This window comes from Vigna radiata, unplaced genomic scaffold (assembly GCF_000741045.1).
Source record: "Vigna radiata var. radiata cultivar VC1973A unplaced genomic scaffold, Vradiata_ver6 scaffold_265, whole genome shotgun sequence".
NCBI lineage: Eukaryota > Viridiplantae > Streptophyta > Magnoliopsida > Fabales > Fabaceae > Vigna > Vigna radiata.
In genome coordinates, this window is record NW_014543983.1 from 426744 (window position 1) to 441757 (window position 15014).

Consider the following 15014-nt stretch of genomic DNA (forward strand, 5'->3'; position numbering starts at 1 on the left):
TTTTGGGGGTTGGGGCTTTTTTCTGGCCCCCTACTTAAGGGGCTTCTTAAAACAGGGCTTTTTCAATAGTGGGTTGGGACTGGCCCTGGGGCCATGGGTTAAATTGACACCTCTAGACACAATGTTGAAACCTAAGTTAGAATAGAACAACTAATGAATTGAGTTTCTAGACATAAACCTCATAATTATCCATTCATAACATCAAAATATTGAACTTAATGTCAAATTATAATAAATTTTTTTAAAAAATTAAAGTTTTTATTATTAAAGTTTAGACTTGCCAGTAAAACATTAAGACTTGTTACATGTGATGTGAATGGTAGAAGATGAATTAGAAATATATTATTTAGTATTTTTCACATTGATTTGATGTATGAAACATAATCTTAATTAAGTTTTTACCACAATAATTTCATAAATTTTATTATTTTCTCAAGTTTTAGATTTATTTCATATACATCAACAATTTTTATTTTTTTAAAATTTTTAGTCTTAATCAGTAAATAAAAATATTTTTTTTAACAATACAAGTCTTTATAAAAAATAAAATTTAGATTTATTCACTATTTGTATGATTTATTACAATTATTATTTTATAACAAATATATTAATAATTATAATTTTTTATCTAATGTGTGGTACACTCTCAATTCTAATATTTTTTAGATTTGGTTTGGTTTTAAAAAAGCAAGACATAATATTTTTTAATATGTCAAGTTTTGTGGCTTAAGTTTTTACTAGAGCATATTCTTTTATGAGTGAATGACCATATGCAAGACAATAAATCAAATTGAAGTTATCCTTCTGCACGATCAAGTTAATAAATGAGTAAATGATCAAGTTAATAAAAGGAGATTGAAGATAAAGTTTTTTTTCATGTCTAAATTGTAAGATTTAAATATGAGATGAAGAATTTAAAGAGCTGAAAATAATCTTAAATGTGATGTCCTTTAAAGCATTAAATTATAGAAGAACATTAGTTATCATGGGCATATGACTAATAGTAAATATGAGATGAAGCATTTAAAACAATTGAAAAGAATCTTAAATGCAGTGACCTATAAATCATTAAATTATGAAAGAGAGTGTTGTAGAGTAATTTAAAGGTTGATATGTATATATTATTTAGATGCATATATATGATAAAATGGATATGGTCCAGTGGACTAAGCTGTCAGTCCAGAAAATTTGGTTGGCCAGAAAATTTGATAGGTTAGATTGAAATTATTAATCTCGTAATGCGTTTTAATCTGTTAAAATGGTGACCAGAAGCAGAGGGGTGTGGACTGATCTACTATAGCCCTTTTTTAAAATTAAAATTGAAATAAAAGATATTTTAAAAATTTGATCTTTATGTATTATTTAAAAATGTAAATATACATTCATACTATAATTGAAATTATTAGTACTTATAATTTAAATTTTGATTATTAGTTATAATATAAAAAATAGTATTTTATTAGAATATATAAACTCTGAATGTGCAACGTGGGTGAAAGATAAGGCAACGCGAGATAGAGTAAACGTGAGTGAAAGATAAGGCAACACGAGATAGAAGTAACCAATAGGATGAGTTAGAAGAAAAAAAAAAGTATTATTTAGCACACGAGGAGGTATGTCAGTGAGTTAAGCTAACGAGAAGCCACGTCTCATCTGATGAAGATTGAATATGAAACTTTGATGCAATGGGACCCTATGCCACCAACACAAATCATGCTGCATTTATATGCAAACATATTCAAAGTCAAATTAAATAAATATCTACTTAGATTGCTTTGTTTGTTACACCGCAGATCCAACAAATACCATACTGTTACGTGTTTTTAAATTTCTTCACCTCTCTTCTACGTGTGAACTTCCAATGCTATCTCTCATGCAGATTCACTTTCTTCACGTTTCCACTAAAATACTACTTATATTTCTTCCTACCTACCAACTCAACCCTAGATCATAATAGAATACAAAATTCAAGTTTACACACCAAAAACAATTTAAATCATAACAGTATTTTTTATTTCCAAAACTATACCAATGCTTTTCATTCCACATCTATGTCTCTTTATATTACTTTTCATAATATTTTTTATAACTTTTAAAAAATAATAATGTAATAATACTTAATATCCTCAATTTATTGAATAAACTTGTAGTTTATTTCACTGGTTGCTTGTAATAAAAACGTTAGTCATAGTGCACTGATAATATATTTTTATTGGACTGATTATTTCAAAATTACATAATCATTAATTGATTTTTTTAATTTTTTTTTAAATTTAAAATTTTTGTTTATAACTTTTCAAAAACTAATTATAATAAACATAACATAAGAGGACTTAATTCAAATTAAATTATCTACTCAATTTTCTATATATTCTTTTACAAATTAAGTATTTATGAACAAAATTGTAAATAAAAGCCTTAAGCATTTTTGTGTAACAACAGATAATACATTTTTCTTTACTATTATGGTATTTTGTTAATAAAAATTTAGTGTTTTAAAATTTATTATGACGTAGTGACAACTTACTTCTAACACATATGTTTATACTTATTAACAAAATGTTGGTGATATATAGTTCATTATAATGTTGGTATGTGATTAATTATAATATACATGATCGGTTTATACCTTTTAATTTAAAAATATAATTAAAGATAAAATATGAATACAAAATATGTACGGAAAGGAAAACATTTCATTGTTTTAAATTAAAAATTTAATATTTTATATATTTTAATTTTAAAAAGTAAATTAAAATTTTAAATTTAAAATTGTAAAATTTAAAAATTTCACTGGTTTAGTTTGGTGTTTTTATTTAAAAATATATTATAAAATATAAATTTATGAAGGTTTTGGGTTACTAAGAAAAATAAAATTAATAATTATTATCATTTAAATATAGTTGTTTAATCGGTTTTAATTTAACATAATATAATATAATGTGTAACTAGTAAAATTAATATTAATTGTTTTAAGTTTTTAATATTATATAATATTATGATTTTATTTAAATATTTATGTAACTTAGTTTTTATAAATCTTTAAGGAATAAAAAATAAAATTGTAACCTATAAAAGATATTGAATTATTGTAGAGTGGGTTGTATTTTCTATTATGTATAGAGTGTAAACAACATAATCATACATCCTCATTTAAAGTCACTGATTTGGTTTACGTTAGATAAGAATCAAACTAAACCATTTTAAAATAAAGAGTTAAATTGAACTTAATAAATGGATAGAAAAAAAAATTTTAACTGATTGTACAATATGTGATATTTTTATGGGGAGTTCTATATTTAGCGTTGAATTTTAAAATAAAGTTTGCAACTAAGAGTTATTTTCCCTTTTTTATTTAGATTCAAATTAAAAACCATGTTAATGGGCTTTTAAAAGTTTAATCCATAATTAATTTTTGCATTAATTATTTTTATATTAAAATAATATTTATTAAAAATAAAGCGGTTATATTGACAAACAATTAAAAAAGATAAAAGTATTAATGACAAAAATAATTTAAAAATAGTGTGTACCATACCAGAAAATTATTACTTCTTGGGACCAAGAGTTATCATTTTTTTACATAAAAAATTATGGTGGAACACAACCCAGAAACATCAAAGATTACCTTTTTCCCAAACAATGCATCGACTAGAGTTGATGACCTTAGTCTAGTCATTAACAAATGCTATAGTTAGATTAATAACTTCAGATTAACTTAAGGTTATTAAGTGATTGCAACATCAATTAGGTATATGAAAAGGTAAAAGTTCAGCAGTATAAATTGTGGTTTTTACTTTTAGGAAAGTGAGTTAATTTGATTTTGAGATTACACTTTTATTTATTTTTTCTTAAATATCTAAAGTGTTAAGTGGTGTTTCAGATGCACAATTTATTTTATCATGTATTTAAATTTTTTTGATTAAGGTGAAATCGTTTAAGTGTTGGTGACTTCTTCCAAAATTAAGTGGTATTAGATATTAATGACTTTCTTGAAAATAAATTACGTACGCTTGTAATGTATTTGAAAATAATTTCAACTAAAACCATTGTTTGGAGTAAGAATTTATTTGAAAATAATTTTAACTAAAATTATCATGAATATGATGACTTATATCAAAAAGTAAGTTGAATTGAAATTGTGTATTGGTACGATGATTTTAATTAAATTGATTTTGAGTTGAAATTATTTTTATATGCGATGAATCCAATATAATTAAATTTAAATTTAAATCGTATTTACATATAACAGTGTAATTATTTTTGTTTTTAAAATTCTTACATATGGCTTTATTATTTTAACTTGTATGTTTAATTTTTTCAAAGAATTGAAAATTATAATTGTTAATTATGAATATCAAATAATCTAATATAAATTTTACAAATTTTTGAAAAAAAAAAAGAAAACTACCATACTCAAGTTCTAATTCCATACCCGAATTTATAATAAATATAAATTCGCTAAAACGACTTCAATTCGACTTATTTATCATCAGTCTTCAAAGCCAAAAATGATTTAATTAATACAAAAGTTGTTATATGTTAAGATCTGAAATTATCCCATACAAGTGCGACTTCAGTGTTGCAGATATCCCACTACGCCTCACTAGTTTGATTAATTTAATTTATGGTTAATTTGATTAAGTGTAATTATATTAATAATTCATTTTAGGCAAAATCGTCATTTATTCAGCAAATTTAACCACGGACATGATGACTTTTATAGAACGAAATCATTTTTCTAGGACGAAATCGTCTTTCACAACCTTCAGGTCATTTTCAATAAAGTTAAAATCTTATATGAACATTTAATGACTTGAATGTAAGAAGAGTCCGTGAAGTTTGAGAGCACGAATAAATGTAACAAAACTAGAGGTGTAAGAAAAGCATACAAAATTCAAATATTAAAGAAATATTCAGCTTTTCAGGAAATATATATATTGATCTTATATGTCTTTATCTCCGCAGAAAATTACAATTAAATTGACAGAAGTATAAAAAAAAATTATGATTTTTTTTACATTATAATAACAAGTTGATACTTTTTTTTTAAGAGAACAAGTTGATAATTAAACCTTAAACTTTTTATTTGTTTACTGATATTATGGTAACCCATTCATGGTAATAGAATCATTTCTGAAAGAGTGTAAACAAAGAGTCGCATCTGCATGCAAGACATGTGTGCGACTAAAACGAATAGTTTTTCCCTATTTAATAATTATTTTTATATAAAAAGTGAGGCTATTTTGGTAACTTCCTTAGGAACCCTGCCAAATTCTTCAATTTTTTGGCAGCCCGCATCTATGGTAACCTTCTTTCTTTTCAGACAATTTTCTTCGGTTAAGGACAATAATACTAATAATAAAAAGAAAATAAGAGAAAAATAAAAAAGAAAGACTTGCCCACAAGTTTTTTTCAAATTGAAACTGATTTTTTAAATTTTGTATGTGAAAATCTCTCTTTTGACAGCCGAGACCGCTAAACCCACCCCTTATAACCCAACACCTTGCTCTTTCCACTCAAATCATCTTCCCATCGAAGCTTGTTTTCTCTCTCTTTATTAAAAAGTCTTTTTTGATCCAACAAACTGTTCTTGCATGCATTCTTCGCCAATTTCATTCTAACCCATCACCCACCCTAACACCTTCTTTTATTTTCTTTCCTTTCATCTATTTATGTTTGATAGTACTATCAGCATGGTGGGGCTGGAATAGCTCTGTCTATCGCTCTCACAAACACACAAAAATACACAGTGCAACGCCTTCAGCTGTGACTGGAGAGAGGTGATTTCAGTTTCGGGGTTGCGCTTGTTTGTTTGTTTGTTCGGTCATTTGTTTCTTTCGGCAGAAAACCCGTTTCTGAAACTGTCCTTGTTTTTCTGATCTGGTCTAAGTGTAGCGACACACAAAACCCATGGCCGGTGCCACAAATTGGCTTACGTTTTCGTTGACTCCCATGGAAATGCTCAGATCCCCGGACTCTTCCTCTCACTGCATGCTCGATAACTTTTATGCTACCAATGGTAACGCCACTTCTCTAAATCACTCTTCTTTATGCGTTTACTCTTTTGGAATAGAAGGGTTCTTCACAACCCACCACACTCACCCACGTCAACCCCTTCCTATTTATCCTGCACAATCTCCAATTTCATTTCTCGCTTGGTTATTCACAATATTTTCAACATTCAGGGTGGCAAGCTTGTTCTTCCTTCTGTACATATATACACATGTGAATGATTATTATATTTTTTTACTGGGATTTATTTTTTGCAGAGTGGACAAATTCCAAGGGATTAATGGATTCCGAGAGTGAAAACCAGCCACTACTGGTGCCGAAAGCGGAAGATTTTTTTGAGAACCAAACTGAGACGCAACAAGACGATTCTTCGCTGACCCAAATTTACGACCATGGCTCTGCCTCTGTTTACTTCGGCGACCAGCAAGATCTGAACGCGATTCCAGGGTTTCAAGCATTCTCGGGTACCAACTCGAGCTCTGAGTTGGATGACTCGGTCTCAGACAAGACCACTCGGGTTGCACCAGCTGATTTAGGTGCCCACTCAGGAGAGTCAAGCAAAGGAGCTTTGTCTTTATGTGATGCTGCTGCACATGACAAAGCCATCATTGCGGTGGAGTTTGCTACACCTAAGAAGGTTTCTCATACTATTGGCCAGAGAACTTCAATATACAGAGGGGTCACAAGGTAGGAAAACGATACACCACCATCAACCCTTCAATCTTTTTGTTTATTATTATTATTATTTTTTTTTATGGTGAATCTGTTCAGTGTTATTTTTATTATCATTATTATGATTATTATATCGTTGCAAAGCTCCTTTTTTGTCTTAAATTAATGAACCAGTCTGGCTAGTCGAGGGTTCAGTTGTCATTTATTGAAATTTGGTCAAGGGCGTGATGAAATTGGCATGTTTTCAAGGGCCTTTTGTATTACTGTTATTAATTTGTATATTTGGGAATGTTCACTGCAGACACCGATGGACGGGTAGATATGAAGCGCATCTATGGGATAACAGCTGTAGACGAGAGGGTCAGGCCAGGAAGGGGCGTCAAGGTTCTTCTCTCTCTATTATCTCTTCATTTGGATTGTTTTCGACTTTTTTTTTTTAAATGTTTTTATTATCAACTTTGAAAATCCGAGCAATACAAAAGGAAATAAATAGGGAAATTCACTGTAGTGCAGAAAAAGAGGGTTGCATGCATTTCAAAGTGCAGTTAAATTAATGTTTATTATGTGTACCCATGTACTAAGTATTTCCTACTTGCGTCTTCTTGTTCAAATTTTCAAAATAGAAAGAAAATTTCTATTTCATTTTTAGAAATTTTTTCCTGTACAATTTTTTTTTTCTGTTCTAAAAATAAAGCATGAGATTTACTCTGATGCGATGTGCCGCCGTTTTGTCACTGTGCGTGGGTGGGGTCTGCAATATCTCTCAGTTGATTTGATCCAATGTGCCGCCATTTTTCATGGATAATCTCTCTCCTGTTCGGGACCTGTTTGCGGGAATGCCTCTGCTTTCGTATTTTGTTTAAAATTTGATTTTAGTAAATTGAAATGGACGTTGAAACTTTTAAATTCGTTTATTTACGTTAAAATTGCTATAATACATTTAGACTTAAAAAAAATTAGAGCATTGTTTGTGTTCCGTAGTGGTGGTTTGGAAGGGACGCGTCCAAATATGAGAGACCCTCTCTCATTCTGAGTTTGGCTTTAACTTTTGCTTTTGCTTTCAATTCGCCAGGAAAGCTGGGTTTGACCACAACATCATTTCTCGCTCACTGTATTGAAATTTGCACTTACATGAATGTGGAGGGAGTCCCATGTTTGGCTGAAAGGTTTTTTACAGTGTCTGGGCCCGCAAATAATAATGTCGTCTAGATTCTGAAACAAATTCACGGGATTTATCGGATTCTTGGATGTTTTTGCAGTCTTAAATTACATGTATAACTGCTAATATCTTATAATAACAATAATCACTTTTGCAAGAAAAGGGAAATTAAAGGCATTTTGTCTCCTCATTATAATAGGCAATTTGACATTTCCTTTTGGCCTGGTTTTATTTGGCTCTAGTGGATTATTAAGCTTTTGTGTGGAGTCAAAATTTTGAAAATCACATCAATCGGTTCTTATAACTTTTTGCTACTATTAAACCTTGATGGGGTCCTTCGGTGTCTGTCTGCTATTAGAAAAGACGGGCATCGCAGATGGATGGCATATCGTGTATTATCTTTTGGCTAAAATGGGAACCAAAGAAAAGTGAGAAAAGGAGGGTAAAAATATTAAAGTAACTTGCGTGCAGGCGCTATTGCATGCATTTCATCACTTTTCCTTTGGTCGTTTACATTTTTGCTAAGAAAAGTAGTTTTTTACCTGAATATTTTGACCGTTCCATAAGGTTAAATTTGATTTTTCATGTCTTTTTCATTGCTGTTTCTTTGCATGGAATGTGGCATTGCGCACTTCATCGCTGTGTCGCACGTCCTTTGACTGTTTCTACAGTGTACTTGGGTAAGAAATGTTTATCTTTGGTTATTTCCCAACTTATTTTAAAGTTAATACTGTATAAGAGATGATAAATTGTTGTGTTTGTATGTATTATTAGGTGGATATGACAAGGAAGAAAAGGCTGCTAGAGCGTATGATTTAGCAGCTATCAAGTACTGGGGACCAACAGCAACCACCAACTTTCCTGTAATGGTCACTTCTAATAATATTCTGTTCAGATCTCCATTAGTTATGTGCATGAAATCGTACGTATATAGTTGAGTTGAAAGTATTGAAACGGGGTTAAAGAGCGAAGGAAATTCTGCTGAGGGAATGATTTTAGTTCACACTTCAAGATCGTGTATTATGCTTCACTTGATACTAGTTAAAATCAAACTTGGTCACCCATGGTATCAGAGAAACATTCATTAGTGGAGGCTAATGATCTGCGTAAATGAATGGTCTCAGCAAAGTTGAACTGGTCAACAATAAGTAGAATCTTGCAGGAACCTCAGCGCAAGGATTTAGCATGGATATTATTGTCAAACACTTAGTTTTTGTATTATATGTCTCAAATACAAAGCTTTATAGATTTATATTGGTGACACTTGAAATGTAGAAATAGGAATCGTATTGGATCTTTAGCGCTTAGCATGTTTTTTTATCGTCCAATGTCTCAGATTTCCAATTATACAAAGGAATTGGAGGAGATGAAACATACAGGAAAGCAAGAATTCATTGCATCACTGCGAAGGTTTGCGCACACTTCCCAGTTAAACATATTTAGCACAATATTTCTATCCTGGAACTAAAATTGCACCGGTTTCCTTGCAGGAAAAGTAGTGGGTTTTCAAGGGGAGCTTCCGCATACAGGGGTGTTACGAGGTTCGTGCATTAAAATCAAAACTTATGACACTATTGACGTACTAGTACTACCTTGTTATATTCCCTGTTTCTCTTATGCTTTAACTTTTTTGAACTTTCAGGCATCATCAACAGGGTAGATGGCAAGCAAGAATCGGCCGAGTTGCTGGAAACAAGGATCTATATCTGGGAACATTTGGCAAGTTTATACCCTATCTTGTTTCAACAGTGATTGGAAATGTTTAATGGATTATGGTTCAATATCATGTTTCACAAATGACATCTGGGCTGTTTGGCATCATGAATTCACTGTGATTTTCACGTTTCTACTGTGTTTCCAAACTCACGGATCGTATAGTTTGAGCCCGTGACATAATATTATGTTAAAAAATTAAGTTGTCAAAGTTTTGATTCATAGTAGTAGAGAGTAATGCTAACAATGTTGAACAGTGGTTAACAGGCCTGACTCGAAAGTTGAAACAACTCTTGTTACTTACGTGTTCTGTAATGTTCGTTTTTGTTGTTCTGGAAGTTGAATAGTTTTTGTTGTTGCATTGTTGCAGCGACTGAAGAGGAAGCAGCTGAGGCATATGATATTGCAGCCATAAAGTTCAGAGGTGCAAGCGCCGTAACAAATTTTGAGATGAGCAGATATGATGTGGAGAATATATTGAATAGCTCTCTTCCAGTTGGTGGGGTGGCAAAACGATTGAAGCTTTCCTCCCCAGAGTCGGAGAAGAAAGTTAGTGTTACTGATGAACAACCTGAGGGCACAAACGAGAGTAGCACTATCAATTTCTCTGCCATTCAGCCAGTTGCATCTATACCTTATGATTCTGCAAACGCGTACCCACAAAACCTTTTCCACCAGTTTCATCATTCCAACAGTGGAAGTAGCTCAGTACAAAAGTCTGATGCAATTGTGACCAATGCAACTGCACTGACTATCCTTCCACCACCACCTGCTGTTCCTGGGTTCTTTTTATGGCCTCCTCAATCCTTTTAAGTTGCTGAAATGATGAACTACCTCATTTTCTGTTCTTCTGACAATTCCAAAGATGGTGCACCTTAGCACAAAATATTTCTGGGTCTGGCCCTTTTGCTGAGAAGAATGAAAAATTACCAAATCCTGGTGAAAGGAACTATAGGGAGTGGATTGTGTCAGCAGCGTCTCTCAACTCAAAGATGAGGAATATTGAGTGGGGCATTTTCAAGCTTTGGACAAAGCTTTCTAATGGCTTGATAACTTGCAGCAGCGTAATAAATACTTTATTTTTTCTTCTCCCAACTTGATTCAGATTTTCTGCATTTCTTGTACGAACTAAATAACTCATGCAACTGCGAAGTTTGTGGACCGTTATTATATTTCGAACTATTCTGCTTAGTGATTATCTTTAATATTTTTCGTAAAATCTGTATTTCGTGTATGCTTCAAAAAGGTTTTTAAAGATATTTCTGAGTAAAATGTTTTTTTTCCCATTATTTTGGTTTGTCTTCTTGAAATTGCCTTTCTAATTTGAAATGTATATTTTAATATTTCAAGTGATTTAGGTAGTTTATATAAATGAAAAAAAAAGTCAGCTTTTGATTGAAGTTTGGAGGACTACAATTGTATGGAGAAGTTAAAATATAACTTCACGGTTGAAATACATCATTATCAGCTAGTATTGTCAAATAGTCTTATAAAAATGAGATCTAATCTATTAGCCAACCTCGTTCACCAGTGGATTGAATCAGGTTGCGTTGAAAAAATATGATTCACTTAAAATCCAGATCATTTAAGTTGAATATCTGATGAGTTAAGTTATTTCACCAATTCACATAATTTAATTTAATTATTTATTATTTTATATTATCAGTTAGTATTTTTTTATTATAAAAAAATGTTTCAAGTGAGAAAAATATTATAAATTTATCAATTTAAGATTATAATATTTTAAATGGATAAGTGATGCAAAAATTATCAATATTCAAAATTTATTTGTTCGTCTTTTACGTTTATTTTTGGATTTAACTTGGATTGTATAATGTTTTTTTTTTTATTTATTTTGAATTGTTTTTGGAGTTTAACATCATTTTAGAGTGAAATTTATTTAGATTAAAATTAAAAAAATTATAATTTTCTTTTATTAAAAATAAAACTTATAATTAAGTGAGCCATTGATTTTCTTTAAATTGATTTATGGTGTGTATGTGTGTTGAAATTTGAATTGTTTTGATGTTAGGATTGCATGTTAGGTTTTCAGGATATTGTGTTGTACATGTTGAGCTTTGGAACTGATAAAACTATAACTGAAATGTGATGTTATGAAGTGATTTTTGTGAAATCAATGGCTGTAATTGAATATAAGAAGTGCTTGGAGATAAAATCTCTATGGTAGTCTTCTTTAGATGGGAAATCAGGTACTAGAGTAGTGTTTCAGGTTAGCCTAAAGGAAGTGGGGTAGTGAATTCGGGAAAATGGGGTCTAGGATGTTTTTGGAAGGTTTGGACAGTTTAGACAGGTCCATTGTGATTTGTTAGACACATAAAACTGAACTAAAAAGTGTTAGAACTGGTAAAATAGAATTGGAGCTCCCAAGCCGTGGAGATTAGTGTTTTATGGATGAAATTTGATCTTAATCACTTTAAAAATCAATATAGGAATGGTTGGATTCAATTTAACAAGTGAAATTAGGCTTATATCACGAATTAGGGGTCTTAGAATCTAGGGAAAAGGACTAGAATTGGAAAAAGGGGATGTGAGTGGGCATAATCTGCCGATTGGGCATTCTGTAGATTATGCAGACTCGCTATGCGAATTGTTTCGTATAGCGAGTCCATGCAGGGGAGTGCTCTCTACCTTAGGTCATTCGTTGTGCGAGCAGGTGCGCTCTGTGAATGACCAGGGAGTACTGCTCTCTGCCTAGTGGATTCGCATAGCGAATCCTATCGCTATGCGACTAGGGCTGGCCTAGAGTCTCTACCAAATTAATTCAAAGTGTGAGTGGTGCGCGTATCGAGCTTTTAGGGAAGGTGGTTTCTGTCGAGGATTTCTCGTTGAGCAACCTGGCTACGCTATGCGAGAGACCTAAAGTCTGTCACCTCCACTAATGAGTCGATATTTTATTGATTTCACTTAGTTTATTGTGCTAGAATTAATCAGGGAATTGTGCTTAAATGTCCGGTATTTTCCCGTATCTGTTAATTGTGCTTAATTTGACCGGAAATTCTATTTTAATTAATTTGAATATTCTGAGCTAATTATTTGCATTTGTAATTGCAGGGAAAATTTTGGAGATATATTTTGGAACATTGGGATGGAGACAAATTAATTCAAGACTCTCCAATTAGACATTTTAAATTTAGTTATATCGTAATTTAATTGTTTAAACTTTTTGGACAAACTTTTGCACATTGGGCCATTGTTAAAAAATTATGAGGGGCCCAAAATCGTAGGACACTTGGCACATGACCTAGGTTTATTTTTTTAGGGTGGACCCCACCTCATTTTGGCTCACTCTCGGCAGATTGGAGAAGTGCTGAAAACGTTTTGCAGAGAATTGGGAACATGTTTATGGTATGGGATTCTGGATGAATGGAAAGAGCTCCACGTTGATAGCTGTTGCCACACACACTTTAGGAGGCAATTTGAGTTTGAACATTTTTTTTACGGAGTTTTCTTCTTTGAACTATGGATTTTGGATGAATGGAATAAGCACTTTCATTTTCATTTTCTTACAAACGCTGATTTTGGCTAGCATTTGGAGCTGTTGTTGGTCATCAAATCTTTTGTTGTTGAAATTTTCGTTGATGCTTTTATGATTTGCTGCAATGAATTTGGCTTTCCATTTTGCTGTTTAAAGTTACTTATCAATTCCAATTCTGTTTTAAAGTTTTTTGCTTGAATTCATCTTTGCGTTTTTGTTTCACTACCAGTGCATTTAGATCTGCACTTTTATTTTCTTTTGGATGAAGCTGCAATTTAGTTTTTCTTTTTTTTTTTTGCTTACGTTTTCTATTAGAAAGCAAGCAGCACAGTGATTGAAGAAGGCAGCTGCCACCGAGAGTAGAACAACACGCTGTAACACGTTTTCAATTTAGTTTTGTTTCTTTGAATGATTTTTTTTATTGAATGAAGAATGGGCACCGGCCGCTGCACTCATTTATGAAGCTATCTTTGAATGAAAAGTGCATTTTAATTTAGTTGGAATGGACATTCATTTCCATGAGCACATTCCATTTTATTTGATTTAGAAAAGTGTGAACATTGAATACGCTGCTTTCAATTTGTTTCATACAACTTTTGATTGAAGTTTCATTTAAGGAAGCACACAACTCACTTGGAAGCACTACAGTGATTTTGAATTCATTTTCTTTTCTTTTGGAATGCTTGTTACGGTGCTTCATGAGGTAAGATTAGGTTATTTTTTTTGGGATTGTGCACGCTGAACGACGCTGGAGCAAGGCTTGGAATTTCAATTAGAGAAATGAAGCAAGCACACGGTGATGGATTTTTTAAACTCTTGGAGAGAAGCAAGCAGCCGCACACCTTTATTTTTTTTATTTTTTTATGTTTGCTTATTTATTTTGCTTTTAAATATTTACTTAACATGTTTAAGTGCTTTTCATCTTTTTAATTTAGTTTTGCATTTAAATTAATTTAACTGTGCTAGATAGTTGTTTATAGCAGTGTGGATGTCTAGTATTTAAATTTGTTTTAATGTTGTCTCATGTGTTTGGTCATGTTAATTTAATTGTCATGATAGCTTAAGTTAGTCGGGTTGGTCATTAGCGATATTGTAATGTTTCCTTGAGATTTCTGGACTGTAATTGTATTTGCCACTCTGACTTGGTTAATATGAAATCTGTATTTGCACTTGAAATTGGGTATAAACTTAGGTTCCCAGTTGGTGTTGAGTCTTCTCTTAGTTGATGAAACTGCATGGTGTAAATTAGATTTGATGTTAACATTGCGTTCACTTAGTTCGCTTTTATGAAAACATGATTAGCCTTCACTTAGTTGGTTAGCTGTGTTGGATTAGAGGTTTGAGTCGCAACTTTATTTTGTTGATCTGTGATTGAAAACGTTGTAATTAAGTTAATGACCAACCGTTTCCATTCTGTCTTTGAAACCGTTTTTACATCGGTGTTTGCATTTCTGTTTGCATTCGTAATTTAATTTTATTCGTCTACATTCACAAAACCTCACAAACCCCCTACTTCGTGATTGACCTGATTCTGAACCGCAGTTGGTCTTTCAGAGACGACCTAGGAGTCACTTCCTAGTCTATACTGCATTCTTTTATGCACATTAAATTTTGCATGGGGTGCGACACCCATCATCCGCCAAGTTAATTCGCAAGGCGAGCTTGGGTTCACTATGCGAATCACTTTGGTCTCGCTATGCGATCCTTGTGCGCTGTGCGAGAAGTGCTGAGTCTAGTTCACTCCCTTTTGTTCTGTTTGGTGTGTGTTCACAAATTGGCAAGCGTACCAAATCGTACAAGTAATATAAATGGTAAGACCAAGTATCGTTTTCCCAAGAGACTCGAAAGGCTTCCTCATTCATGTGAATTAAAATAATAAGACTTGAAAATAAAAATTAATAAATTGGATTTGAGAACAAAAATATTAACATGCAAAATAAAGTTGATTCAATTGACAAA

General features: G+C 31.8%; 1 protein-coding gene across 2 annotated transcripts; it reads left to right on the forward strand.

Annotated features, from left to right (window-relative positions):
- The first annotated feature begins 5497 nt into the window (after positions 1 to 5497).
- On the forward strand, positions 5498 to 10750 carry LOC106755157 (AP2-like ethylene-responsive transcription factor AIL6). 2 transcript variants are annotated; one of them, XM_022778166.1, is made up of 10 exons: positions 5498 to 5783; positions 5899 to 6022; positions 6273 to 6702; positions 6989 to 7071; positions 8518 to 8526; positions 8621 to 8709; positions 9183 to 9256; positions 9337 to 9387; positions 9489 to 9565; positions 9930 to 10750. In XM_022778166.1, exons 2-10 carry the CDS (start codon positions 5914 to 5916, stop codon positions 10370 to 10372), a joined length of 1365 nt encoding a protein of 454 aa, XP_022633887.1. In that variant the 5' UTR covers positions 5498 to 5783; positions 5899 to 5913; the 3' UTR covers positions 10373 to 10750. The 2 variants fall into 2 exon arrangements, with proteins under 2 accessions (XP_022633887.1, XP_014492748.1); XM_014637262.2 differs by having other exon boundaries at positions 5499 to 5783; positions 5894 to 6022.
- Positions 10751 to 15014: the final 4264 nt, after the last annotated feature.